Source organism: Caenorhabditis remanei, chromosome II, assembly GCF_010183535.1.
Source record: "Caenorhabditis remanei strain PX506 chromosome II, whole genome shotgun sequence".
NCBI classification, from domain to species: domain Eukaryota; kingdom Metazoa; phylum Nematoda; class Chromadorea; order Rhabditida; family Rhabditidae; genus Caenorhabditis; species Caenorhabditis remanei.
This window is the reverse complement of record NC_071329.1, coordinates 2,634,274-2,661,500: the sequence shown is the minus strand read 5'-3', so window position 1 is coordinate 2,661,500 and position 27,227 is coordinate 2,634,274. Positions and strand designations below refer to the sequence as shown.

The window sequence follows — 27,227 nt, the reverse complement described above, 5'->3', positions numbered from 1 at the left end:
TCGACAGCAGAGCGTGAATACATAATACCTGACTTCTCTTTAACATTTCTCCAACCTCTCATAATATAATTGCCCCCCCCCCCCAATGAGTAAGGGGCTTGATGCCTACGTGCTCAATTGTGTATTTCCGTTTGGAGCCCATTTTTTCTAATCCGTTTCCGACGGACTTTGGCATCCTATATAGCAGACTGAATTCCTCATCCACTAAGCTCCACTTTTGTCCCTCTGCTTTCAAATAAACCATAAAACGCGTCTATTTTCCTAGATTGGGCCTCTAAACTCAATTTTTTTCAAACTTGATAAAGCCAGGTTTTTCCATAAAAAGTCGAGCACTCAACAAATATTTTATTACTGTCAATTGTGTGAACAAGCTCAAGAAGAATCAGAAGGCTCCAAAAAAAATCAGACAGTCGACGGGCAACAATGAAGACGAACGAATTCTGGAGAGCACTGCTTTCCACAACACTCCGTCGCAATGTCTTTTCCGTTTTCTGAAATGGTTTTGCGATTTTTTTTCAAATTTAAAAAAAAACCACTCACTTGAATCACAAGTCTTCTCACAAATGCTGAAAATATAGGTCAACATTCGCTTTCTGCAATACCGAGTCTCTTCTGGTGCTGGCACACGACGAGGTCTTGAAAGAGCCTTGGTGTCCTGCCCGAGCGCATACTCAAGCTGATCGAAGTTTCGGTTGTGGTGAGCAGAGCAAAGGCAGATGGATGCCAGAAGGCAGAGAAGAATGGGAAAACGCAGCATGATGCGGCATTTCAATTTAAAAAATTGGCATATTTATACTCAAGGAAGCCATGAAAATCTTGTTATACGCCACGCCCCTTGTTTTTAACGAGGTGGATTAGCTTAAAAGGTTTTTTGTTGGTGTTGATTGTTGTGCTAATCTTGTTTCGGATGACATTAGCAATAAGCTCCACCGACATTGACATTAAGAAACAAGACGGATTACTAATCTCCATAAATGGATATGTTGGATTAGTTAATAAGGTCAACTGAAAGGGGGCGGCGACAGTGATAAACAAATGGATTATTAGTCCGTTACATCAGAAGAATGGTTTTTCGGCTCAAAAATATTTACAGAAGAAGAAAACTGAAATTCTTAAGTACAATCATTTTCACAAAGCTGGAATGCGGGGGATGAGGAATTATAATACAACATACAATAATAAAATATACAAAGTAGAAAAGTCAAATTAAATCCAATAGACGATCGAGAACTTTTGCTTTTGTGCTATCCGACAAACTCCCATACTTCCCCGATTGCTTCAATTTCTTTGCCTTTTCGGTTGTATCCAGTCCACGAATACACTTTTCGAGAAGTTTTGGCATCACATACTCGTCAGCCATCCACAACATCTTCTCACTATTGATTTTCGAGTTGTTTAGAAGATGATATTCGATGATGTTGATAACTGAAGAAACCAGAAAACGACGAGCCAATTCCAGAAGTTTCTCGACAGTTCGGTCATTCGGGAACACTGGATTTGGGTAGAAAGTGCTGAGGAGAAGAGCGAAATCGTCGAATGAAACGTCTCCGATCGGAATTTCATCCATTTGTCCTTCTTTGAAATTCGATGAGAAAAGTGCGCGGAAGTATTCGGAATGGTACGACAGAAACTGAAAAATTTGAAAACTAATCGATTTTTTCTCGAGAAAATTGGGCTCCGGGACATTTCGCAGAAGTTTTGCAGCCATGAGCTCCACAGCCTTAATTTTAACGTTTTTCAGTGACAACTGGTTTTTTCAGATGATTAATTGTTTGAGAAGTCAAAAAGAACTTTTTTTTTTAATTTTGATAACGTGGACTACAAGAAATTTTGTCTAAAAACAACTTTTATTTTTGAAAAAGCTGAAAACAGTTTTTCTCGTAGAATTAGTGGTCTTTTTCATTCTCTGAACCTTCTCAGGAGTACGACTAGTTCTACGAGTAAAACAGTTGTCACTTTTTCAAAAAAAAAACTTTTTTGTTGCTTTGAACAAAGTTTCTTGTAGTCCCCTTCATCAAAATGACAAAAATGTTCTTTTTGACTTTTCAAACAATTAAATACAGGAAAAAGTCAAGTTATTACTGAAAAAACGGGAATATTAAGGCTGTGGGGCTCATGGCTGCGAAACGTCTAGCTGCTGAATGCCCCCGGAGCCAAAAATTGATTTAGCCTTTCAAACATTTCACGAATTTACTCACTGTTTTGTTGACATGAAGCCTTTTTCCATCAACAACCAGAATCGTATCATTCTGATCGGACGGTGCAAACATCTCTTCGTATGACGGTTTCTCAAGAACTGGAGCATAACGAGGAATGAGGGAATACTCGTAGCTGGCAGTATCAAGATAACCTCGAGCTTGAACTTGCTTTGTGATTTCTTGATTATCATCTGTCAGTTTCACATCGATCTTCGTTGTAGTGAACCAATCGTCCTTTGCCGTAACAATAATGTGTCCACTGAGCTCATCGACTCCTTGACTTCTGAGCTCATCCCAATCGAATTTCCATGCGAAATCGATTCGATAAGTGTTCATTTTTCCGCTCCAGACACTATAAGATGAATTTCAATATAATTTAATTCCATACTTGTCACGGGCCGGGCCGTCAAAATATTGAAATTTTTTTTTTCGTTTTCCCATTGTTTGGTCGTTTACTACTTTATGGCAAACATATTATTGATTAGAAATTATAAAAAGACAACAAGTGAAAACGGATTTTTAAAGATTAAATTAAAAGTTTTGATCAATTTTCTATGACTAAAATTGAGATTTTCAACATTTTCTGCATTTTTCAGATATTTTTTAATTTAATCTTTAAAGAAATTGTGCGCGGTAATTCAAAAAGTAATTTCCGAGACTTTCAATTATTTTTTTTTCAAAAATTTTCAAAAATAATTTTTTGCTCCGGGCCCTGCGGGCCGGCCCGTGATTTGACAAGTGTGTTTAATTCCAATTATTTTTTCCTAGCAAAAAGTTTGACTTACCATCTAATTCCACTATTTGCATTTGTCTCCAAAACATTGGTGCTGACCAGATAAGTACCACTTTTGTACTCGATCGCTCCACTCGGCATTTTCGATGAATTTTCTGAAAGTTTATCGATTAAAATTGATAGAACTCAAAGAAATTTCGAGGAAATGCTAATCCGAAAGATGGAAAAAAGTGAAAATCTGATTAAAAGCACAGCCACAGGGTCAAATTTTGTCCATATGAATTCAAATAATTTTCCCGCGAAACCGGAAGCTCAGCGAAGCGCGTTTGCACACGACTTGGCAGATTGCCAATTGAGTCGCCGATCAGCAGAATGCCGCCCGCATGCGGGACTTTTAACGTGGCACAGTAAGACGAACGATAGGGAGTGAAATTTTTCGAATGAAGCTGACTTTTTTTCCATTTTTCTCGATATTTTCGAGAAAACTTCGCACAAAACATATCGAATTCACTAAAAAAGAGAAAAATACAAATTTTAATACACAAAAACATTTTTTTTTGGATAAATTTTTTGAATTTCGCGCTAATTTTTTTGGAGCGCAGTTGCTTCATATGGACATTCTATGACCCTGTGACAGCGTTTCGTTGGAATTTCAATTGAAAAAAGTGAAAAATTCCACGTATTTTTTAATGCAACTACGGTAAATGGGAAAGTACGCAGAGTGTTTGCGGACTTGCGCACCGTACTCACTTCAATATTTTGTCATCATTTTCAAAAGTTGCACACATTTTTGAAATATCATTCGAGGTAATTTCTACTCATTTTTCCAGAAAATGAAGAGTAAACTGGTAAAAAACAACATTTATATTTCAACAACAATTTGGCTTCGCATGAAAGCAAAATCATAACGAGAAACAACAAGAACAATAAGTAATCAAAATAAAAAATTCAAAGTCGAGTCAAATTAAATCCAATAGACGACAGAGTAAGATCGATTTGGTTTTATCCGACAGTTTCTCAAATTCTTCCGATTGCTTCATTTTTTTCGTCTTGTCCGTATCCAGTCTACGAATACACTTCTCGAGAAGTGTCGGCATTCCATACTCGTCAGCCATCCACAACATCTTCTCATTTTTGATTCTGGAAACGTTCAGCAGATGATACTCGGCGCTTCTTTTCGCAGAAGAAACGAGAAAACGACGCGCCAATTCCAGAAGTTTCTCGACAGTTCCGTCAGTTGGAAAAACTTGAATTGGGTAGAAATTGCTGAGGAGAAGAGCGAAATCTTCGAATGAAACTTCTCCGATCGGAATCTCATCCATTTGTCCTTCCTTGAAATTCGATGAGAAGAGAGCGCGGAAGTATTCGGAGTGGTAGGAGAGAAACTGAAAATTTCAAAAATTGATTCTAGTTTTGATTCTAGAAAAATCGATTGAAACTTTCAAATTTCACGAATTCACTCACTGTTTTGTTGACATGAAGCTTCTTTCCTTCAACCACCAGAATCGCATCATTCTGATCGGATGGTGCAAACATCTCTTCGTATGATGGTTTCTCAAGAACTGGAGCGTAGTGGGGAGTGAGGGAATATTCGAAGTAAACATTATAAGAATTATAATCGCCTTCGACTTCTTTTGTGATTTCTTGGTTATCTTCCGTAATTTTCACATTAATGGTCGTTGCAGTGAACCGATTGTTAGTTGATGAGACTGTGATGTATCCAGTGATGTCATCGACTCCTAGACTTCTGAGCTCATTCCAATAGAACTTCCACGTGAAATCGATGTGTCCGGAGGTGTCCACTCTTCCCATCCAATCCCTATAAGATAAATGTCGAATATAATTTAATTCTGATCGTTTTTTTTTCTTCAAATAATTTGGCTTACCATGCAATTCCAATTTTCGCTCTTTTCTCTAAAACATCGGAGTAGCTACTGACTTGACGAGCACCACTTTTGTACCAGATTGTTTCACTTGACATTTTCGATGAATTTTCTGCAAATTTTATCGATTAAAATTGATAGAAATAAAAGAAATTTCAAGAATATGCTAGTCCGAAAGAATAAACATTGAAAAACTGAATAAAAACATAGCTTTTCGCTGAAATTTCTATTGAAAATAAAGTGAGCAATATGCGAAAAAATCCACGCATTTTTCATGCAACTACGGTAGACGAGAAGGTACGCAGAGTGTTTGCGGACTTGCGTACCGTACTCACTTCAATATTTTTTCATAATTTTCAGAATTTGCACTCATTTTCGAAGTATCATTTGAGGTAATTTCTACTCATTTTTAAGAACAATAATGAGAGAGTAAACTGTTAAATAAAAAACAAAATTTAATTCAACAATATAACAACAATTGAGCTTCACATGAAAGCAAAACCATAACAAGAAAAAAACAGGAAACGTGAAAATTCGAGGAGAGATCTGAAACTCTTAAGATTCTTTTTAGTAACTAGCTGGAATGCGGAGGATAACAAAAAGTAATAAAAATAAAACAAATTCAAAGTTTAAAAAACGAAATCGATTCAAATGAAATCCATAATTCGATCGAGAACTTTTGCTTTTGTGCCATCCGACAAATTCTCATACTCATCCGATTGCTTCAACTTCCTCGCTTTCTCCACGGTATTCAGTTCACGAATACAATTCTCGAGAAGTTTTGGCATCACATACTCGTCCGCCATCCATAACATCTTCTCACTATTGATTTTTGAATTGTTCATCAAATGGTACTCGATAATGTTGATAACTGAAGAAACCTCGAAACAACTGGCCATTTCTAGAAGTGTTTCGACAGTACTATCATTCGGGAACACTGGATTCGGATAAAAAGTGCTGAGAAGAAGAGCGAAATCTTCGAAAAAAACGCCGTCGATCGGAATTTCATTCACTTGTCCTTTTGATGAAAAAAGTGCGCGGAAGTACTCGGAGTGATAAGAGAGGAACTGAAAACACATATTTAATCGAGTTTTTAACAAGGGAAGTATGATGACGGACCGAGTTGAACTTTTTCTATAAATTTGACCGTAGGTAATTTGGACCTTGAGGATTCAAAAACCGCAATAAAAATCTGCTAAATGCTCACGTGGACCGAGTTATGACCTGTCAAACTTTAAGTACGGAAATAGTTTTTTTAGTAAAAGTTTGATGGGTCATAACCAGGCTTGGTCGAGGTCGGGAAATCGGGATACTCGATTTCTCGGTTTTCCCGACTTTTTTCGGGAAAATTTCCCGACGAGAATTTTCCCGAAAAATTTTTTCGAGAATTTTTCCCGACCGGGAATTTTCTCGAAAAATTTCGAGAAAATCGGGAAATTTTTTGTAACAGTAATATTCAAAAGTTCGAAATTTTCCATTTATTTTTACAGGGTTTCAACCGATTTTTTGTTGTTTTTGAAAAAAATACTTCTCAATTTTCACCTATGGTGCTCCAAAATAGAAAACTATTAAGTGCTGAAAGTTTTTCGAAACTGATGTTTCTCCAGCAAAACGTTTAATTGATGGGGTACCAATCTCGAACTGTGAAACCAAGTATACATTGATGAATAAAAATAAAATCTATCGAAAAATAGTTATTTTTAAGTCATTTGAAGTCAGTTTGACAAAATTCTCGAATTTCTCGAAAATTCTCGATTTTCCCGAAAAAAAGTTTCGAGAAAAATTTCGAGTACTCGATTTTCCCGAAAAAAAGTTTCGAGAAAAAATTTCGAGTACTCGATTTCCCGAAAAAAAATTTCGAGAAATTTTTTCGTTCTCGATTTTCCCGAAAAGTTTTTCTCGACCAAGCCTGGTCTTAAAGAAAAAGTTCAACTCGGTCCGTCAAATACATCCCTTGTAAGAGAAAATTGATTGACCTTTCAAATTTCACAAATTTACTCACTGTTTTGTTGACATGAAGCTTCTGTCCGTCAACAACCAAAATCGTATCATTTTGATCGGATGGTGCAAACATCTTGTCGTAATCTAGCTTCTCAAGAATTGGAGCATAATGGGGAGTGAGGGAATACTCGTAGCTGACATTATTGTAATTATTGTGGCATTCAAATTGCGCTATGAATACTAGATTATGTTCTGTCAGTTTCACATCGATTTTCATTGTATTGAATAAATTGCTGACAGTAATGTGTCCAGTGAACTTGTCGATTCCTTGATTTTTGAGTTTATCCCAATCGAATTTCCATTTGAAATGCATTACTGCACATTTATCCATTGTTCCTCCCCAGGCACTGCAAAGAAGAAGAAATTTCTTTTTTCCTTTTTGTCTTTTTTTCTGAAATTTCTTCAATTACCATGTCATCCATTTATTCACGCTTATCTCTAAAACAGTAGTGTAAATATTGACTTGATGAGTACCACTTTTGTACTCGATTGCTTCACCCGACATTTTCGATGAGTTTTCTGAAATATTATCGATTAAAATTGATAAAACTTGAAGAGGTTTTGAGAATATGCCAGACCGAAAGATTAAAAAGAGTAAATCTGAAAAAAAAACTGCTTTTCGCTGAAATTTCTATTTTAAAAAATCCACGTATTTTTCATTCAACTATTTTGAATTCACCTTCTGCAAAATCTCTGATGGATTATATGAAGGATGCACACATTTCGGAAGTATTATTTGAGGTAATTTATACTCAGTTTTTTGAGAAAAATGATGTGGAAAAAACTATTTTTTAAAAAAACAACATTTAATTCAACAACTTAACAACAATTAAGCTTTGCATGAAAGCAAAATCATAACAAGACAAAACAAAAAATTTTCGAAATAAAACAAACGAAATCGAGTTAAATTAACTCCATAATGCGATCGAGAATTTTGAACTTGATTTTATCCGACAATTTCTCAAATTCGCTCGATTGCTTCAATTGCTTCGCTTTCTCTGCGGTATTCACTTCACGAATACATTTCTCCACGAGTTGCGCCATTCCGTACTCGTCCGCCAACAACAACTTCTTTTCATTTTTGATTCTCGAAACATTCATGAGATGATATTCAGTGATGCTTATAGCAGAGGAAACCAGAAAACGACGAGCCATTTCCAGAAGTTTCTCGACAGTTTTGTCACATGGGAAAACTGGATTCGGATAGAAAGTGCTTAGAAGGAAAGCGAAATCGTCGAATGAGACGTCTCCGATTGGAATTTCATCCATTTGTCCTTCTTTGAAATTCGTTGAGAAAAGTGCGCGGAAATATTCGGAATGGTAGGAGAGAAACTGAAAAGTTCAAAAATTAATCGATATCATTCTTATATATAAAAGACAAGTGGTGTTTGTCTGTTTGTCTGAGGCACTGTCCGCAACGGTTTTTGAAAGAGAAGAGAAACTGAACAGAGCTGTGCGTAAGTAAAATTTTCAAAAAAGCAAGTCGGAAGAAGGAAGTGAAAAATGCCCGGAAGCTCCGCGGAAGAAGGAATTCCGCACAGCTCTGAAACTGAACCAAAAAAATGAACTCACCGCTTTGCTAACATGAAGCTTCTTTCCTTCAACAATCAGAATCGCATCGTTTTGATCGGATGATGCCAACATCTTGTTGTAATCCGGTTTCACAGGAGCTGGATCGTAATGGGGAGTGAGGAAATACTCGAAGCAAACATCATGGAAAAGAAAATTTAGAGCTTGAACTTGCTTTGTAATGACTTGAATATTTTGAGTCAATCTAACGTTAACTTTCGTTGAAGTGAACGAATTGTCTTTTGACGAGACTTTAATGTGTCCAGTGATCTCATAGACTCCTTCACTTTTAAGTTCTTTCCAATTGAATTTCCAGGTGAAATCGATTTGATAAGAGTTGTTTACTTTTCCGCTCCAGACACTATAAAATAAATATCGACTATATATTAATTCCAATTGTGTTTTCCTAGCAAAACCTTTGACTTACCATTTAATTCCACTAATCTCTTCTGTATCCAAAACATTGGTCTCGCGACTGACTTCTAGAACGTCACTCGTGTACCTGATTGATCCACTCGCCATTTTCGATAATTTTTCTGAAAATTTATCAGTAACATTGATTAAATTTAAACACATTTCAAGAATATGCTAGTCCGAACGCAGCTTTTCGCTTGAATTTCTATCATTCTTATATATAAAAGACAATTGGGCGTTGTCTGAGGCGCTGTCCGCAACGGTTTTGGAAAGAGAAGAGAAACTGAGCCAGCGGGCAAAACCGAACTAGCGCGCTTTAGACACGACCGCCGCTTTAGACCACTCGGCCAAGCGCGCACATTTGAAAAAGGGTTGCCACGTAAATGAGAAGAGGACAGCCGGCTTAACCGCCGAAGGCGGGGAAGACAGGCTGGTTGAAAATAAAGTAAGAAATAATTCCAAAATCCACGTAATTTTCATGAAACTACGGTAAACGAGAAAGTACGCAGAGTGTTTGCGGACTTGCCTACCGTACTCGCTTCGATATTTTGTCATTATTTTCAAAAGTTGCTCACATTTTGAAGTAATATTTGAGGTAATTTCTACTCATTTTCTGGGAAAAATGATGGGAAGTGAACTGTTAAATAAAAAACAACATTTAATTCAACAACAATTTCAACAACTTAACAACGCTTTGCACAGAAGCAAAGTCATAACAAGAAACGAACAAAAATTAGAGAATTAGAACAATTTGATGAGACGGTCGAGTGCTTTCGCTTTGGCACTATCCGACAGCTTCTTGTATTCCGGAGATTGATCCAATTTCTTCGCTTTCTCCACTGTGTTCAGTCCACGAATACACTTTTCGAGAAGTTTTGGCATCAAATACTCGTCAGCCATCCACAACATCTTTTCACTATTGATTTTGGAGTTGTTTAGAAGATGATACTCGATAATGTTAATAACTGAAGAAACCACAAAGCGGCGAGCCAATTTGAGAAGTTTCTCAACAGTTGCGTCGGTTGGGAACACTGGATTCGGATAGAAAGTGCTGAGAAGAAGAGCGAAATCTTTGAATGAGATATCTTTGATCGGAATCTGTTCAATTTGTCCGTCTTTGTTATCAGGAATTTGCTTACGCTGGCGCTTTGGCGGCTGAAATAAGTGAGGTGTGTTTAAACGCAAAGAAGATAGTTTTCTTTTTGAGCACCGCTGCGCACAAATCAAAATTTTTGAAACTTCGGTTTGCCGTGCTTCTGATGAAACGAAAACCGCTTAACGCTACCTTGGCATCGCCCTGTTTGTAGTCCGAAGAGAAGAGTTTGCGGAAGTATTCGGAGTGGTACGAGAGGAACTGAAATTAACAAAATTTATATTGAATTTACTGCAATAAATTTGAATATATTTAACTACCGACTGATTGAAAGGTGAAATCATAACAACTTGGGCATATAAACTCACAGATTTGTTGACATGAAGCTTTTTTCCTCCAACAACCAGAATCGTGTCATTCTGATCGGATGGTGCAAACATCTTGTCGTAACCTGGCTTCTCAGAAATCAGAGCGTAGTGGGGAGTGAGAGAATACTCGTAGTAAACAGTATAAGTAGTATAACCGCTTCCGACTACTTTTGTGATTTCTTGATTATCTTCCGTAATTTTTACATCAATTCTCGTTGGAGTGAACGAATTGTTATTTGACGAAACAGTAATGTGTCCAGTGATCTCGGCGACTCCTTGATTTTTGAGTTCATTCCAATCGAATTTCCAGGTGAAATCGATTTGATAATCGTTATTAACTTTTCCGCTCCAGACACTATAAAATAAATATCGACTATTATTTAATTCCAATTGTGTTTTCCTAGCAAAAACTTTGACTCACCATTTAATTCTACAGTTCTCTTCTGTATCCAGAACATTGGTGTCGCGACTGACTACTCGATAGTCACTTGTGTACCTGATCGCTCCACTTGCCATTTTCGATAATTTTTCTGAAAGTTTATCGTTAAGAATTGATAGAACTGAAAGAAATTTCGAGAATATGCTAGTCCGAAAGATTTAAAAAGTGAAAAACTAATTAAAACGCAGCTTTCCGTTGCAATTTCAATTGAAAATGAAGAGAGCTATGTGAAAAACTTCTATATTTTTCATGCAACTACGGTGGACGAGAAGGTACGCAGTGTGTTTGCGGACTTGCATACCGTACTGGCTACGAAATTTCGTCATCCTCAGCGTTTTGAAACGGAGAAACAGCGGTGAAAGCGAGGTTTTGATGAAACAGGGGAGGAACGCTGTTTCAACGAAGAAAATTCGTTACGAGACCAATGACAGAGCTACTCGGGTGAAACGGGGGCTCACCTTTTTTGAAGTAAAATTTGAGGTAATTCTACTCGTTTTTTGAGAAAAATGATGGGGAATAAACTGTTAAATAAAAAACAACATTTAATTCAACAACATAACAACAATTAGGCTTGGCATAAAAGCAAAATCATAACAAGAAAAAACAAAACTTTTTCAACAAGAATCAGAAAATTAGAACAATTTGATGAGACGGTCGAGAGCTTTCGCTTTGGCACTATCCGACAACTTCTCATATTCCGGAGATTGATCCAATTTCTTCGCTTTCTCCACGGTATTCAGTCCACGAATACACTTTTCGAGAAGTTTTGGCATCACATACTCATCAGCCATCCACAACGTCTTCTCACTATTGATTCTCGAATTGTTCAGTAGATGATACTCGATGATGTTAATAACTGAAGAAATCACAAAGCGGCGAGCCAATTCGAGAAGTTTCTCGACAGTTGCGTCAGTTGGGAACACTGGATTTGGGTAGAAAGTGCTGAGGAGAAGAGCGAAATCTTTGAATGAGACATCTTTGATCGGAAACTCTTGGGTTTGTACTTCTTTGTTATCAGGAACTTGCTTACGCTGACGCTTTGGCGGCTGAAATAATTAAAGTGTGTTTAAACGCAAAGAAGATTCTTTTTGAGAACCGCTGCGCACAAATCACAATTTTTGTAACTTTGGTTTGCCGTGCTTCTGATGAAGCGAAAACCGATTAACGCTACCTTGGCATCGCCCTGTTTGTAATCCGAAGAGAAGAGTTTGCGGAAGTATTCGGAGTGGTACGAGAGAAACTGAAATTAACACAATTTCTATTGAATTACAGCAATAAATATAAATATATTTAACTACCGATTGAATGAAAGGTGTAGTCAATAACAACTCCCGCATATAAACTCACAGACTTGTTGACATGAAGCTTCTTTTTGTCGACAACCAGAATAGTATCATTCTGATCGGATGGCGCGAACATCTTGTCGTAACCTGGCTTCTCAGAAATCAGAGCGTAGTGGGGAGTGAGAGAATACTCGTAGTAAACATTATAAGAATAATAAATGCCCCAGACTTCTTTTGTGATTTCTTGATTATCCTCCGTAATTTTCACATTAATGGTCTTTGCAGTGAACCGATCGTTAGTTAATGAGACAGTAATGTGTCCAGTGAGCTCATCGACTCCTTGTTTTTTGAGTTCATTCCAATCGAATTTCCATTTGAAATCGATTTGATATGAGTTGACGCGCATGAATTTTCCGCTCCAGATACTATAAGATGATTGTAGAATACAATTTAATTCCGATTGTTTTTGCCTAACAAAAAATTTAACCTACCATGTAATGCCACTATTCGTTTTTGTCTCCAAAAGATTGGTGTAGTTACTGACTTGAAGAGTACCGCTTTTGTACTCGATCGCTCCACTCGCCATTTTCGATAATTTTTCTGAAAGTTTATCGATTAAAATTGATAGAACTCAAAGAAATTTCGAGAATGTGCTAGACTGAAAGATGAACAAAGTGAAATCTGATTAAAACACAGTTTTCCGCTGGAATTTCTATTGAAAATAAAGTAAGAAATAATTCCAAAATCCACGTATTTTGTCATGCAACTACGGTGGACGAGAAAGTACGCAGAGTGTTTGCGGACTTGTGTATCGTACTCACGGTGATTTTCTCGGAACCAGCTAGTAGGTAGCGCCAAAAAAAGTTCGGCCGCAGTGGAAAATGAAATGGGCGGAGTCTTGATGCAAGCTTGGCACGCGGTTTTTGCAACTGCGGCACTCGTTTGGCTCTGCGTCTCTCTTCTCTCGCACGTGCAGGTAGAGCGCGTTCGAAAATGGAATAATTTTTTACACTGTATTGAATGTCAAGAAAAGTAACTGGCGGATTAAACTATGAAACTGACGGCCATATGGTATGAAACTTATTGTTAAAAATTCTCCATAATTTTTTTAAGAGGCATTATAAATAACCTGCTGGTTGTTATAATCAAATTTTTAGAAAATTAAAGCCAAAGTTGAGGGTATAGAAATTTCAACGGCGCATTGGAGCGGGTTTGCTCGGGGCCGCCAATGTGATGGCCTAGAAATCAAACCAAGTGGTTCCGAGAAAATCACCGTGTACTCGCTACGAAATTTTGTCATTATTTTCAAAAGTTGCCCATATTTTTGAAGTATCGTTTGAGGTAATTACTACTCATTTTTTCAAAAACTGATGGAGATAATATAATAAAAACAAAATTTAATTCAACAACAATTTCAACAACTTAACAACGCTTTGAAGCAAAGTCATAACAAGAAAAAACGAAATAATTGAGAATTAGAACAATTTGATGAGACGGTCGAGAGCTTTGGCTTTTGCGCTGTCCGACAACTTCTTATATTCCGGAGATTGATCCAATTTCTTCGCTTTCTCCGCTGTATTCAGTCCACGAATACACTTTTCGAGGAGTTTTGGCATTCCATACTCATCAGCCATCCACAACATTTTCTCATCGGTGATTCTTGAATTGTTCAACAGATGATACTCGATGATGTTGATAACTGAAGATACCATGAAACGACTGGCCATTTCTAGAAGTTTCTCGACAGTTTTGTCAGTTGGGAACACTGGATTTGGGTAAAAAGTGCTGAGGAGAAGAGCGAAATCTTTGAATGAGACATCTTTGATCGGAATCTCTTCGATTTGTCCTTCTTTGTCGTCAGGAATTTGCTTACGCTGACGCTTTGGCGGCTGAAATGATTAAAGTGTGTTTAAACGCAAAGAAGATAGTTTTTAAAAGTGAGAGACAAAATCTGGGGAGCGGTAATAGTTTTCTTTTTGAGCACCGCTGCGCAAAAATGGAAACTATTGTAACTTTGGTTTGCCGTGCTTCTGATGAAACAAAAACCGATTAACGCTACCTTGGCATCGCCCTGTTTGTCGTTCGATGAGAAGAGTTTGCGGAAGTATTCGGAATGGTAGGAGAGAAACTGAAATTAACAAAATTTCTATTGAATTTACAGCAATAAATATAAATATATTCAACTACCGATTGATTAAAAGTTGAAATCATAACAACTTGCGCATATAAACTCACAGACTTATTGACATGAAGCTTCTTTCCTCCGACAACAAGAATCGTGTCATTCTGATCGGACGGCGAAAACATCTTGTCGTAATCTGGCTTCTCAGGAATCGGAGCGTAATGGGGAATGAGAGAATAGTGATAGTTGACCTCATCGTATTCATATTCACTTTCAATTGGAACTTGCTTCGTGTATACCTGATTATTTTCTGTCAGTCTCACATCGATCTTCGTTGCACTGAAGTAATTGTTAGTTGAAGTGACAGTAATGTGTCCAGTGATCTCATAGACTGCTTCACTTTGGAGTTCACTCCAATCGAATTTCCACGTGAAATCGATTTGAGAGGAGTTGAAATTGATCGTTCCGCTCCAGTCACTGAAAATATCGAATTCAATCATTCCCTGGGTTTGATTCAGAAGAAAATGAAGGGATTCAAGTTTTTGAAATATGATCATAACTCACCATTTAATTCCATTTTGAGAGTTTGTCTCCAAAGCACCTGTGCTATCATCGACTTCATAAGTACCACTTTCGTACTCGATCGCGTCGCCCATCATTTTCGATAATTTTTCTGCAAATTTCTCGATTAATGCGGATTTGATGCGCTCAAAACAGCTACAAACTGTAAAAACTTTAAATTTCTTTGTAATATCAGCAGATTTTTCAGTTTTCGCAATCGAAAAAAGAATGAGCAAGATGAATTGCGAAAACTGAGAAATCTGTGAAAGCGACAAAAAAAATTGGGTAGTTCTCCACGTTTGTAATAAGATTAAGCGTAGTAAAAAGTTATTAAAGGCAAAATGAATGAAAAAGCTGAAAAGAAACTGTTTTTTTTGCTGAAATTTCTATTGAAAATAAAGTAAGAAATAATTCCAAAATCCACGTATTTTGTCATGCAACTACGGTGGACGAGAAAGTACGCAGAGTGTTTGCGGACTTGCCTACCGTACTCACTTCAATATTTTGTCACTATTTTCAGAATTTGCACTCATTTTTGAAGTAACATTTGAGGTAAATCTACTCATTTTTTAAGAAAAATGATGGGAAGTAAACTGTTAAATAAAAAAACAAAATTTAATTCAACAACAATTTCAACAACTTAACAACGCTTTGCACAGAAGCAAAGTCATAACAAGAAAAAACGAAATAATTGAGAGTTAGAACAATTTGATGAGGCGGTCGAGAGCTCTCGCTTTGGCACTATCCGACAACTTCTTATATTCAGGAGATTGATCCAATTTCTTCGCTTTTTCCGCTGTATTCAGTCCACGAATACACTTTTCGAGAAGTTTTGGCATCACATACTCATCAGCCATCCACAACATTTTCTCATCGGTGATTCTTGAATTGTTCAACAGATGATACTCGATGATGTTGATAACTGAAGATACCATGAAACGACTGGCCATTTCTAGAAGTTTCTCGACAGTTTTGTCAGTTGGAAACACTGGATTTGGGTAGAAGCTGCTGAGAAGTAAGGCGAAATCTTCGTAAGAAACTTCTCCGATTGGAATTTCATCCATCTGTCCTTCCTTGTAGTTCGACGAGAAGAGAGCACGGAAATATTCGGAATGGTACGAGAGAAACTGAAATGAGCAATATTGATTCTAGAAAATTCGATAGGAGCTTTCAAACTTCTACGAATTTACTCACTGTTTTGTTGACATGAAGCTTCTTTCCTTCGACAACAAGAATCGTATCATTCTGATCGGATGGTGCAAACATTTTGTTGTATTTGCGCATTTCGGGAATGTAATGGGGAGTGAGAGAATACTCGTAGCTGACAGTATCGTAACCATGTGGAGCTTGAAATTGCTGTGTGATCACTTGTTTATCCTCCATAATTTTTACATCGATTTTCGTGAAAGGGAACCGATTGTTAGTTGACGAGACAGTAATGTGTCCAGTAATCTCATCGACTCCTTGATTTTTGAGTTCACTCCAGTCGAATTTCCATGTGAAATCGAATCGCCAAGAGGTGACTCTTCCCATCCAAACACTATAAAATAAATGTAGAATAGAATTCAATCCCGATCGTTTATCTAAGTTTTTGAAATATGATCATAACTAACCATTTAATTCCATTTTGAGATTTCGTCTCCAAAACATTAGTTTTGCCATCCACGCGAAGATCACCACTTTTGTACTCGATCGCGTCGTCCAACATTTTCGTTAATTTTTCTGCAAATTTCATAGTTAAAATGGTTTTTTTTGAACTATCACAATAGTCACGAACTAGAAAAACGCTGAATTTTTTTGTAACATTAGCAAATATTTCAGTTTTCGCAATCGAAAAAAGAATGAGCAATATGAATTGCGAAAACTGAGAAATCTGTGAAAGCGACAAAACATCGGTCGTTTTTTTTTGTTTGTGATGAAATTAAGTGCATTGAACAGTTTTAAACGAAAAAAGGATAAAAAGCTGAAAAGCTACTGCTTTTCACTGGAAGTTCTAATGCAAATAAATTGAGCAATATGTGAAAAATCCACGTATTTTTCATGGAACTGCGGTAGGCGCGAAAGTATGCATAGTGTTTGCGGACTTGCCTACCGTACTCACTTCGATATTTTGTCATTATTCTCAAAAGTTGCACACATTTTTGAAGTAACATTTGAGGTTATTTCTACTCATTTTTTGGGAAAAATCATGGGGATTAAACTGTTAAATAAAAAACAAAATTTATTTCAACAACATAACAACAATAAGACTTTGCATGAAAGTAAAATCATAACAAGAAAAAAACAAAAAATTAGAGAATTAAAACAATTGGATAAGACGGTCGAGAACTTTCGCTTTGGCACTGTCCGACAATTTTTTATATTCCTCAGATCGCTTCAACTTCTTTGCTTTCTTGTCGGTATCCAGTCCATAAATACACTTTTCGAGAAGTTTCGGCATCACATACTGGTCAGCCATCCACAACATCTTCTCATTTTTGATTTTCGAATTGTTCATCAGATGGTACTCGATGATGTTAATAACTGAAGATACCATAAAACGACGACCCATTTCCAACAGTTTCTTGACATTTCTGTCAGTTGGAAACACTGGATTCGGGTAAAAAGTGCTGAGGAGAAGAGCGAAATCTTCATAAGAGACGTCTCCGATCGGAATTTCATCCCTTTGTCCTTCTTTGTTGTCAGGGATTTGCTTACGCTGACGCTTTGGGCGCTGAAAAAAATAAGTGTGTTTGAACGTAAATAATATAGTTTTTTTCAACTGACAGACAAAATCTGGGGAGCGGGAAAAGTTTTCTTTTCGAGCACCGCTACTCATGAATAGAAACATTTGGAAACTTCGGTTTGCCGTGATCCTGATGAAACAAAAACCGCTTAGCTCTACCTTGGCATCGCCCTGTTTGTTGTTCGATGAGAAGAGTTTGCGGAAGTATTCGGAGTGATGAGAGAGGAACTGAAAAAAAACAAACGTCAATAACAACTTGCGCATATAAACTCACAGATTTGTTAACATGAATCTTCTTTTTGTCGACAACCAGAATAGTATCATTCTGATCGGATGGTGCAAACATCTTGTCGTAATCTGGCTTCTCAAGAACTGGAGCTTTCTCCTCGGTATTCAGTCCACGACTACACTTTTCGAGAAGTTTTGGCATCACATATTCTTCAGCCATCCACAACATCTTCTCACTATTGATTTTCGAATTGTTTAGAAGATGATACTCGATGATGTTGACAACTGACGAAACCATGAAACGACTGGCCATTTCCAAAAGTTTTTCGACAATACTGTCACATGGGAAGACTGGATTCGGGTAGAATGCGCTTAGAAGAAGAGCAAAATCTTCAAATGAAACTTCTCCGATCGGAATTTCATCCATTTGTCCTTCTTTGAAATTCGATGAAAAGAGTGCGCGGAAATATTCGGAGTGGTAGGAGAGGAACTGAAAAAAACCTATTTAATCGAGTTTTGTTGAGAAAGTAGATCTCGAATTCCACGAATTTACTCACCGTTTTGTTGACGTGAAGCTTCTTTCCTTCAACAACCAGAATCGTATCATTCTGATCGGAGGGTTCGAACATCTTGTCATAATCTGGCATCTCAAGAACTGGAGCGTAATGGGGAATGAGAGTATACTCGTAGCGGACAGTATCGCCTTCATAGTATCGTTCGCTTCGAACTTCTTTTGTGATTTCTTGGTTATCTTCCGTAATTTTCACATAAATTCTCGTTGCAGAGAAAACATCTTCTCTTGAATCGAGAGTAACGTGTCCGGTGATCTCATCGACTTCTTGATTTTTGAGTTCACTCCAATCGAATTTCCATTTGAAATCGATTTTATAGGAGAAGGAATACACCGTTCCGCTCCAATCACTGAAAAAGGTCTCATTCGATCATACTTTGACGCTGTTAAATATCGAAAAAAACGAAGGAAATTTAATTTTTGAAATATGAAAATAACTTGCCATTTAATTCCATTTTGAGATTTCGTATCGAAAATTTCTTCGTCATTACAAAGATCGTAATCACCACTTTTGTACTCGATTGCGTCGCCCAACATTTACGATAATTGTTCTGCAATTTTTTTTAATTAATGCTGATTTAATGCGCTCAAAATGAATGAAAAAGCTGAAGAGAAACTTGTTTTTGCTGAAATTTCTATTGAAAAGGAAGTGAGCAATATGCGAAAAATCCACGTATTTTTCATGGAACTACGGTAGGCGCAAAAGTACGCAGAGTGTTTGCGGACTTGCTTACCGTAACCTCTTCGAAAAAATATTCAAAGACCGTACAAATCGGGAAGAAATGAAACCAGGAGAATAGTTCTTCACAAGTTTAACTGACTTTAGCTAAAGAAATGTCTGCGCAAAATGCTCTAAATCAATTTTTAGTTTTGTAGCTTTATTTTCGACACAAATTTCAGCGCAAAAGCCTGGAAAATCTTTTCGTAATTCCGAGAAACTTTGCAACTTGACGAGAAGGTGTTTGCAAAATTTCTCTCTCGTTTTTGTTTCTTCCCGATTTGTATACGGTTTTTTGTCATCATTTTCAGAATGTTCAGTCTTTCATAGAGATTTTCTGTTCATTTCTGACGAATTTTCTTCTGAAAAATACTGAAATGGCTGGGAAAAACGATGAAATATTAAAGATTTCTTCGCTTTGAAGAATACTGACAAGTTGGAAAAAGAAAAGAAAAAAGAAGAGTAACAACGTTTATCTCAACAAAAAAACAACAAATTATAACAATTATATTTCAAATATGGAACATTTTAAAATTTCGGGCGATAATTTTCACTTTAGTCTCATCCGACAACTTCTCAAATTCTTCCGATTGGTTTATTTGTTTCACCTTTTCCAATGTATTCAGTCCACGAAACGACCTCTCTAGAAGTCTTGGCATTCCATACTCGTCAGCCAAATACAACATCTTCTGACATCCGAATTTCGAATTGTACAAGAGATGATGTTCAGCACTACTTATGGCAGACGGCAACAGAAAACGACGACCCAATTCCAGAAGTTTCTCGACAGTACTATCATTCGAGAACACTGGATTTGGGTAGAAAGTGCTGAGAAGAAGAGCGAAATCTTCGTAAGAGACTTCTCCAATCGGAATTTCATCCATTTGTCCTTCTTTGAAATTCGAAGAGAAGAGAGCACGGAAGAACTCGGAATGGTAGGAGAGAAACTGAAATGAACAGAATTGATTCCAGTTTTGATTCTTGAAAAAAAAGAAACTTTCACATTTCACGAATTCACTCACTGTTTTGTTGACATGAAGCTTTTTTCCTCCAACAACCAGAATTGCATCGTTCTGATCAGATGGTGCAAACATCTCTTCGTAATCTGGCTTCTCAGGAATTCGGGCGTAATGAGGAATGAGAGAATATTGATAATAATAATTATTGAAACAATTCCAAAATGGAATTTGCTTTGTGATTGCTTGATTATTTTCTGTCAGTTTTACATCGATCTTCGTTCGAGGGAACCAATCGTTTTGTGACGCGATAGTAATGTGTCCAGTGATCTCATCGACTCCTTCGCTTTTGAGTTTACTCCAATCGAACTCCCATATGAAATCGATACGATAAAAATTGATATAATAGTAATAATTAATCGTTCCTCTCCAGACACTGGAAAATATCTCTTTAGATCATGCTTTAGCGCAAATATGAAAACAACTAACCATTTAATTCCATTTTGATAGTTTGTTCCCAATACATTGGTGTCCCTAGAGACGTAACAATAATGACTTCTGTACTCGACCGCGTCGCCCGTCATTTCCGATAGTTTTTCTGCAAATTTCTTAGTTGAAACAACTTTTAGGAGCTTAAAATAGTTAAAACGGAGAAAACTTTAATTTTTCTTTGTAACGTTAGCAGATTTTTTAGTTTTCGCAATCGAAATAAGAATGAGCAAGACGAATTGCGAAAACGGAGAAATCTGTGAAAGCGACAAAAAGCTTCGGCCGTTTTTCTTGTTTGTAATGAGAATAAGCGTATTAAAAAGTTATTAAAGGCAAAATGATTTTAAAAAAGATGAAGAAACTGCTTTTCTGTTGGAAGTTCTATTGAAAATAAAGCGAGCAATGTGTGAAAATCCACGTATTTTTCTTGCAACTACGGTAGACAAGAAAGTACGCAGTGTGTTTGCGGACTCGCATACCGTACTCATTTCAAACATTTCTTCATTGTTTTCAGAATATTCAGTAATTTAAAGAGATTCTCAGCTCATTTCTGACAAATTTTCTTCTGAAAGATAATGAAATGGCAAGGCAGAACTATAAAATATTAAAGATTTCTTCGCAATGAAGAATACTGACAAATTGGGACACTATGAAATAAGAAAAACAGTAACTACGTTTATTTCAACAACACAACAAAAAATTATATATCAAATGTGGGACAATTTAGAAATTTGTTCGGTAACTCTCAACTTGGTCTCATCCGACAATTTCTCATATTCTTCCGATTGCTTGAGATTCTCTACCTTGTACGTTGTATCCAATCCGTGAATACACTTCTCGAGAAGTTTCGGCATTCCGTACTCATCTGCCAACCACAACATTCTTTCTCTAGAGATTCTGGAAATGTACATGAGATGATGTTCGGCACTACTTATGGCAGCAGACACAAGAAAACGACGAGCCATTTCCAGAATTTTCTCGACAGTACTATCATTCGGGAACACTGGATTTGGGTAAAAAGTGCTGAGAAGTAGAGCAAAATCTTCGTAAGAGACGTCTCCGATAGGAATTTCATCCATTTGTCCTTCTTTGAAATTCGAAGAGAAAAGTGCGCGGAAATATTCGGAGTGGTAAGAGAGAAACTGAAAAAGTTTAAAAAAAATTAATCGATATTTGCCGAGAAAATGAACTCACCGCTTTGCTGACATGAAGCTTCTTTCCTTCGACAAGCAGAATAGTATCATTTTGATCAGATGGCAAAAACATCTCTTCGTATGGTGGTTTCTCAGAAATGGAGGTGTAATGTGGAGTGAGAGAATATTCGTAGTGGACAAAAGGGAGACAACCGTTGAATTCTTTTGTGATTTCTTGGTTATTTTCAGTCAGTTGTACATCAATTTTCACCGAAGTGGTGGACGAAGTGAAAACTGGAAAGGCATTAATGTGTCCAGTAAGCTCATAGACTCCTTGACTTTTGAGTTCGCTCCAATCGAATTTCCACGTCAAACTCATTCGGTCACCGAATGCTGCTCCTTTCCAGATACTATAAAATAAAATTAGAATATAAATTATTTCCAATTGTTTTTTCCTCAAATGTTTAACTTACCATGTAATTCCGCTATTCGTTTTTGTCTCCAAAACATTGATGTCGCGACTGACTTCATCAGGGATGTGCCTCTGGAAGCGCTTTGGGAGCTGAAAGAATTCAACGTGAGCGAAATGAGAGAGTGTGTAAAATCGAGAGACGATATCTGGCGAGGGGGTTCAAACGGCCAATCAGTGTTCAGCCTGAGACTCCGCCCCTTTCAATCAGCCAATCAACGTGAAAATGGACAGATCTCGTCACTCATTTTTACACACACTCTCTTTTCACATTTTCAAGTTTTTTCATCACCCTTTGAAGAAATGCGAGGCGCTCAACGCCACCCACGCACATACCTGGACTTCATATGTCTCACTTGTGTACTTTATTGACATTTTCGAAAAATTTTCTGCAAAAATTATTGAAAATCAATTAAAACTTCTAAATAGAAGACAAGTAAAAAACGTAAATATAATTGCAGTAAAGAATACTGATATAAAGGAACAAAGTGAGAAGGAGAGAGAAAAAAGGAATACAATTTAATTCAACATATAACAACAATCGAGCGAATTCAATTTGAAACTTAGAAAAATTGAGATAAAATGCGATCGAGAACTTTCACTTTGGCACTATCCGACAACTTTTTATATTCTTCAGATTGCTTCAACTTTTTTATCTTCTCCTCAGTATTCAGTCCTCGAATACACTTCTCCAAAAGTGTCGGCAAACCATACTCGTCCGCCAACCACAACATCTTCTCATTATTGATTTTCGAGTTTTTCATCAGATGATACTCGGCGCTTCTCGTGGCACAAGAAACGAGAAAACGACGAGCCATCTCCAGAAGTTTCTCGACAGTTTTGTCAGTTGGAAACGCTTGAGTTGGATAAAAAGTGCTGAGAAAAAAAGCGAAATCTTCGTAAGAGACGTCTTCGATTGGAATTTCATCCATTTGTCCTTCTTTGAAATTCGATGAGAAGAGTGCGCGGAAATATTCGGAATGGTAGGAGAGAAACTGAAATGAATGAAACTGATTCTAGATTTTATTCTAGAGAATTGACAGAAACTTTCAACTTCTGCGGGTTCACTCACCGCTTTGCTAACATGAAGCTTCTTTCCTTCAACTACCAGAATAGTGTCATTCTGTTCGGAGGGTGCAAACATCTCGTCGTATGAGGGTTTCTCAAGAAGTGGACTGTAGTGGGGAATAAGTGAATACTCGTAGTAAACATAATAAGAACTATAACCGCTTCCTACTATTTTTGTGATTTCTTGATTATCTTCCGTAATTTTTACATCAATTTTCATTGCAGTGAACAAATTGTTATTTGACGTAACAATTATGTGTCCACTGATCTCATCGACTCCTTGACTTTTGAGCTCGTCCCAATCGAATATCCATTTGAAATCGATATGATGAGAGTAGTTAACTTTTCCGCTCCAGACACTATAAAATAAATGTCGAATATAATTCAATCCCAATTGATTTTTCCCTCAAATATTTAACTAACCATGTAATTCCATTATTCGTTCTTGTCTCCAAAACATTGGTGGCGGTATTGGCGTATTTCCGATCACTTTTATACTCGATCGCTCCACTCGCCATTTGCGACAATTTTTCTGAAAGTTTATCGTTAAAAATTGATAAAGCTTAAAGTAATTTGGAGATATGCAAACCGAAAGATTCAAGAAGTGAAAAACATGATTAAAACTAGAGTAACGTGTCGATCGCTGTGATCATCGATAGAGTCGACGATAATCGGGAAAATCATGTCGATTTGATCAAACTTTAGTTTAGTCGATGACCAAAAAATGAGTCGAGACTCGACGATAATCAAAAAGTCATGATTATCATCTCTAAATTATCGATGACTATCGACGATCATGATCACTCATGATTATCGATAATTTTTCGATCGGCGATTATCGATAGTCGGTCGACGATTATCGATAATCGTCGATCGTCGCGGCGATCGGCGATTATCGACGATTATCGACGATAATGAGCAAAAATAAAAGACTCCGGAAACGGTTTTAAATGGCTCAAACTGGTCAAAAATGGTGTTTTGATAGTCTTGTAAGAGTCCTCTATTGATTCCATCAAAAAACATTTAAAAATGAAAGAAATTTTTTTTTCCAATTTTTCAAAAAAAAAATGAAAAAAATAATTTTGTTTAAAAATGTTTTTCTTGGTGTAAATTGATAGAGTAGCTTCAGAAATCTATCAAAACACCATTTTTGACCAGTTTGAGCCATTTAAAACCGTTTCCGGAGTCTTTTATTTTTGCTCATTATCGTCGATAATCGTCGACCGACTATCGATAATCGCCGGTCGATAAATTATCGATAATCACCAGTGATCATGATCGTCGATAGTCATCGATAATTTTGAGGCGATAATCATGACTTTTTGTTTATCGTCGAGTCGCGATTCATTTTCTAGTCATCGACTCGACCACCTATCGACTGTGATCTATCAATTTTCGATTCAAAAATCATCGAACATTTGGTCGACACGTTACTCTAATTAAAACACAGCTTTTCGATGAAAACTCTTTTGAAAAAAAAATCCACGTATTTTTCAGTCAACTACGGTAGGCGCGAAAGTACGCAGAGTGTTTGCGGGCTTGCGTACCGTACTCACTTCAATATTTCGTTATCAATCCCAGAATATTCAGCATTATGAATACAATTTTTTCTGTGCAAGAAAACCTCGCCCCGCTCCCACTCTCACGTTAGCGCTGAAACTGAAAATTTTAATAATTAATCGATATTTTACGAGAAAATGAACTGACTGCTTTATTAACATGAAGCTTCTTTCCATCAACAACCAGAATAACATCATTTTTATCGGAGGGCGCAAAAATAACATCATATGGTGGTTCTTCTGGTGGAACAAGATGTGGAGTGAGTGAATATTCGTAGGTGACAAAGTAATGAGTATAACAGCCTCCTAAATGTTTAGTGATTGTTCGGTTATCTTCTGTCAGTTTCACATCGATTTTCACCGGAGCGAATGCATTTTTCGATGATTTTATAGAAATGTGTCCAGTGATTTCAAAGACTCCTTGATTTCCGAGTTCATTCCAATCGAATTCCCACGAGAAACTGATTTTATAGGAGTTGTTCATTGTTCCTTTGAAGATGCTGAGAAAATTTTGAAAATTTTCATTTCATATTTGAATATTTCGACTTACCATTTAATATTATTTTTGATACTCGTCTTTAGAACACTACTGTCCCTACTGACTTCATACTCCTCACTGATATACTCGATTGCTCCACCCGACATTTTCGATGTGTCTTCTGCAATTTTTCTTACGTGAACTGATTAGAAATAGAAGAATTGAATAAATAAATTGTCGCAAAAGAATTTGAAAACGGTTAATCACTGGTTCGAAACTGAAAACATCATTGCATTCTCGGGAATTTCAATTAAAAACGAAAAAAATCCACGTATTTTTCAGTCAACTACGGTAGACGAGAAAATACGCAGAGTGTTTGCGGAATTGCATACCGTACCCACTTCGAAATTTTGTCATTATTTTCAAGTTGCAAACATTTCTTTTTCAGAGCTTTGCAAAGTAGTATTTAAGGTTATTTCTAACCGATTATTTTCTAAAATTGATGGGGAATAAACTGTCAAACAAAAACAAAACTTAATTCAACAATTCAACAACAATTAGGTTTTGCATAAAAGCAAAATAATAACAAGAGGAAACAACAAAAATTAGAGAATTATATCAATTTCATGACACGATCGAGAGTTTTCGCTTTGGCACTATCCGACAACTTCTTATATTCCGGAGATTGATCCAATTTCTTCGCTTTCTCCACTGTATTCAGTCCACGAATACACTTTTCGAGAAGTTTCGGCATCACATACTCATCAGCCATCCACAACATCTCCTCACTATTGATTCTCGAATTGTTCATCAAATGGTACTCGATGATGTTGATAACTGAAGAAACCATGAAACGACTGGCCATTTCTAGAAGTTTCTCAACATTTCTGTCATTTGGGAACACTGGATTTGGGTAGAAACTGCTGAGAAGAAGAGCGAAATCTTCGTAAGAAACTTCTTCGATCGGAATTTCATCCATTTGTCCTTCTTTGAAATTCGATGAAAAGAGTCCGGAGAAGAAGTCCGAGTGGTACGAGAGAAACTGGAAAATGCAATTTTAGAACATTTTTTACAACAGCTTATGAAAAATCGTGTTTTTCATTGATTTTAAAAACAATATGCAAATATAAACTCACCGCTTTGCTAACATGAAGCTTTTTTCCGTCAACAACCAGAATAACATCGTTCTTATCGGAAGGCTGAAACATCTTGTCGTAATCTGGCTTCTCAGGAGCTGGAGCGTAGTGAGGAGCAAGAGAATATTGATAGTAACAATCGGAGCTATAATTGTGTGCAAATTGACATGTGATCACTTGGTTGTCTTCTGTGATTTTAACATCAATTTTCTTTGGGGTGAAGTAATTATTCGCAGAGTAAATTGTGATGTGTCCAGTGATCTCATCGACTCCTTCACTTTTGAAATTATTCCAATCGAATTTCCAGGTGAAATTCATTTGATTGTTGTTCCACGTCCCGCTCCAGACACTTAAAAAAGACACCTTCCGATCATTCTTTGGTTTTATTCTCTTTGTTTTTTGATGAAAAATATGACTTACCATGTGATTCCATTATGGGACTTCGTCACCAAAACATTCGAGTTGCCATTGACAGAAAAATTGACGCTTTTGTACTCGATTGGTTCACCCAACATTTTCGATATTTTTCCTGCAATTGTTGCTATTGAAATACATTGAAATTGGAAAAATTTGTATGTAAATTGTCGCAAAAGCTTTGTAACGGGGAAAAACTAAATGGAGGCCAAAAAATCAAGAATTTTCGAAAAAATCCACGTATTTTCTCATGAAACTACGGTACGCGAAAAAGTACGCAGAGTGTTTGCGGACTTGCGTACCGTCCTTGCTTTGATATTTTCACGGTGATTTTCTCGAAACCACTTGGTTTGATTTCTATGCCATCACATTGGCGGCCGCGAGCAAACCCGCTCTACTGCACCGTTGAAATTTCTAGACCCTCAACTTTGGCTTCAATTTTCTAAAAATTTAATTAAATTTCCCCCAAATCGAATTAAAATTACCCTGAAGAAAGGAATGGAGAATTTTTGAAAATAAGTCTCGTGCTATTCTGTCCTCAGTTTCACAGTTTAATCGGCCATTCACTTTTCTTGACATTCAATACAGTGTAAAAAATTATTCCATTTTCGAACGCGCT

At 36.8% G+C, this 27,227-nt stretch overlaps 6 protein-coding genes across 6 annotated transcripts; all 6 read right to left on the bottom strand.

The window, feature by feature from the left end:
- Positions 1-402: 402 nt before the first annotated feature.
- Positions 403-757, bottom strand: GCK72_004105 (uncharacterized protein; the record flags this gene model as incomplete). Its single annotated transcript, XM_003090817.2, has 2 exons — positions 403-491; positions 541-757. The coding sequence occupies 2 exons, from the start codon at positions 755-757 to the stop codon at positions 403-405; spliced, it is 306 nt and encodes a 101-aa protein (XP_003090865.2).
- Positions 758-5,461: 4,704 nt separating this feature from the next.
- GCK72_004104 (uncharacterized protein) lies at positions 5,462-7,320 on the bottom strand (the record flags this gene model as incomplete). Its single annotated transcript, XM_053724470.1, has 3 exons — positions 5,462-5,881; positions 6,817-7,162; positions 7,226-7,320. The coding sequence occupies 3 exons, from the start codon at positions 7,318-7,320 to the stop codon at positions 5,462-5,464; spliced, it is 861 nt and encodes a 286-aa protein (XP_053588664.1).
- Positions 7,321-9,539: 2,219 nt separating this feature from the next.
- On the bottom strand, positions 9,540-10,775 carry GCK72_004103 (uncharacterized protein; the record flags this gene model as incomplete). Its single annotated transcript, XM_053724469.1, has 4 exons — positions 9,540-9,953; positions 10,084-10,152; positions 10,260-10,614; positions 10,681-10,775. 4 exons carry the CDS (start codon positions 10,773-10,775, stop codon positions 9,540-9,542), a joined length of 933 nt encoding a protein of 310 aa, XP_053588663.1.
- Positions 10,776-11,330: 555 nt separating this feature from the next.
- On the bottom strand, positions 11,331-12,567 carry GCK72_004102 (uncharacterized protein; the record flags this gene model as incomplete). The annotated part of the gene is made up of 4 exons (XM_053724468.1): positions 11,331-11,744; positions 11,870-11,938; positions 12,046-12,406; positions 12,473-12,567. The coding sequence occupies 4 exons, from the start codon at positions 12,565-12,567 to the stop codon at positions 11,331-11,333; spliced, it is 939 nt and encodes a 312-aa protein (XP_053588662.1).
- An 889-nt stretch (positions 12,568-13,456) lies between these two features.
- GCK72_004101 (uncharacterized protein) lies at positions 13,457-14,762 on the bottom strand (the record flags this gene model as incomplete). Its single annotated transcript, XM_053724467.1, has 4 exons — positions 13,457-13,870; positions 14,041-14,109; positions 14,217-14,580; positions 14,668-14,762. 4 exons carry the CDS (start codon positions 14,760-14,762, stop codon positions 13,457-13,459), a joined length of 942 nt encoding a protein of 313 aa, XP_053588661.1.
- Positions 14,763-24,668: 9,906 nt separating this feature from the next.
- On the bottom strand, positions 24,669-25,225 carry GCK72_004100 (uncharacterized protein; the record flags this gene model as incomplete). The annotated part of the gene is made up of 3 exons (XM_053724466.1): positions 24,669-24,674; positions 24,729-25,080; positions 25,131-25,225. 3 exons carry the CDS (start codon positions 25,223-25,225, stop codon positions 24,669-24,671), a joined length of 453 nt encoding a protein of 150 aa, XP_053588660.1.
- Positions 25,226-27,227: the final 2,002 nt, after the last annotated feature.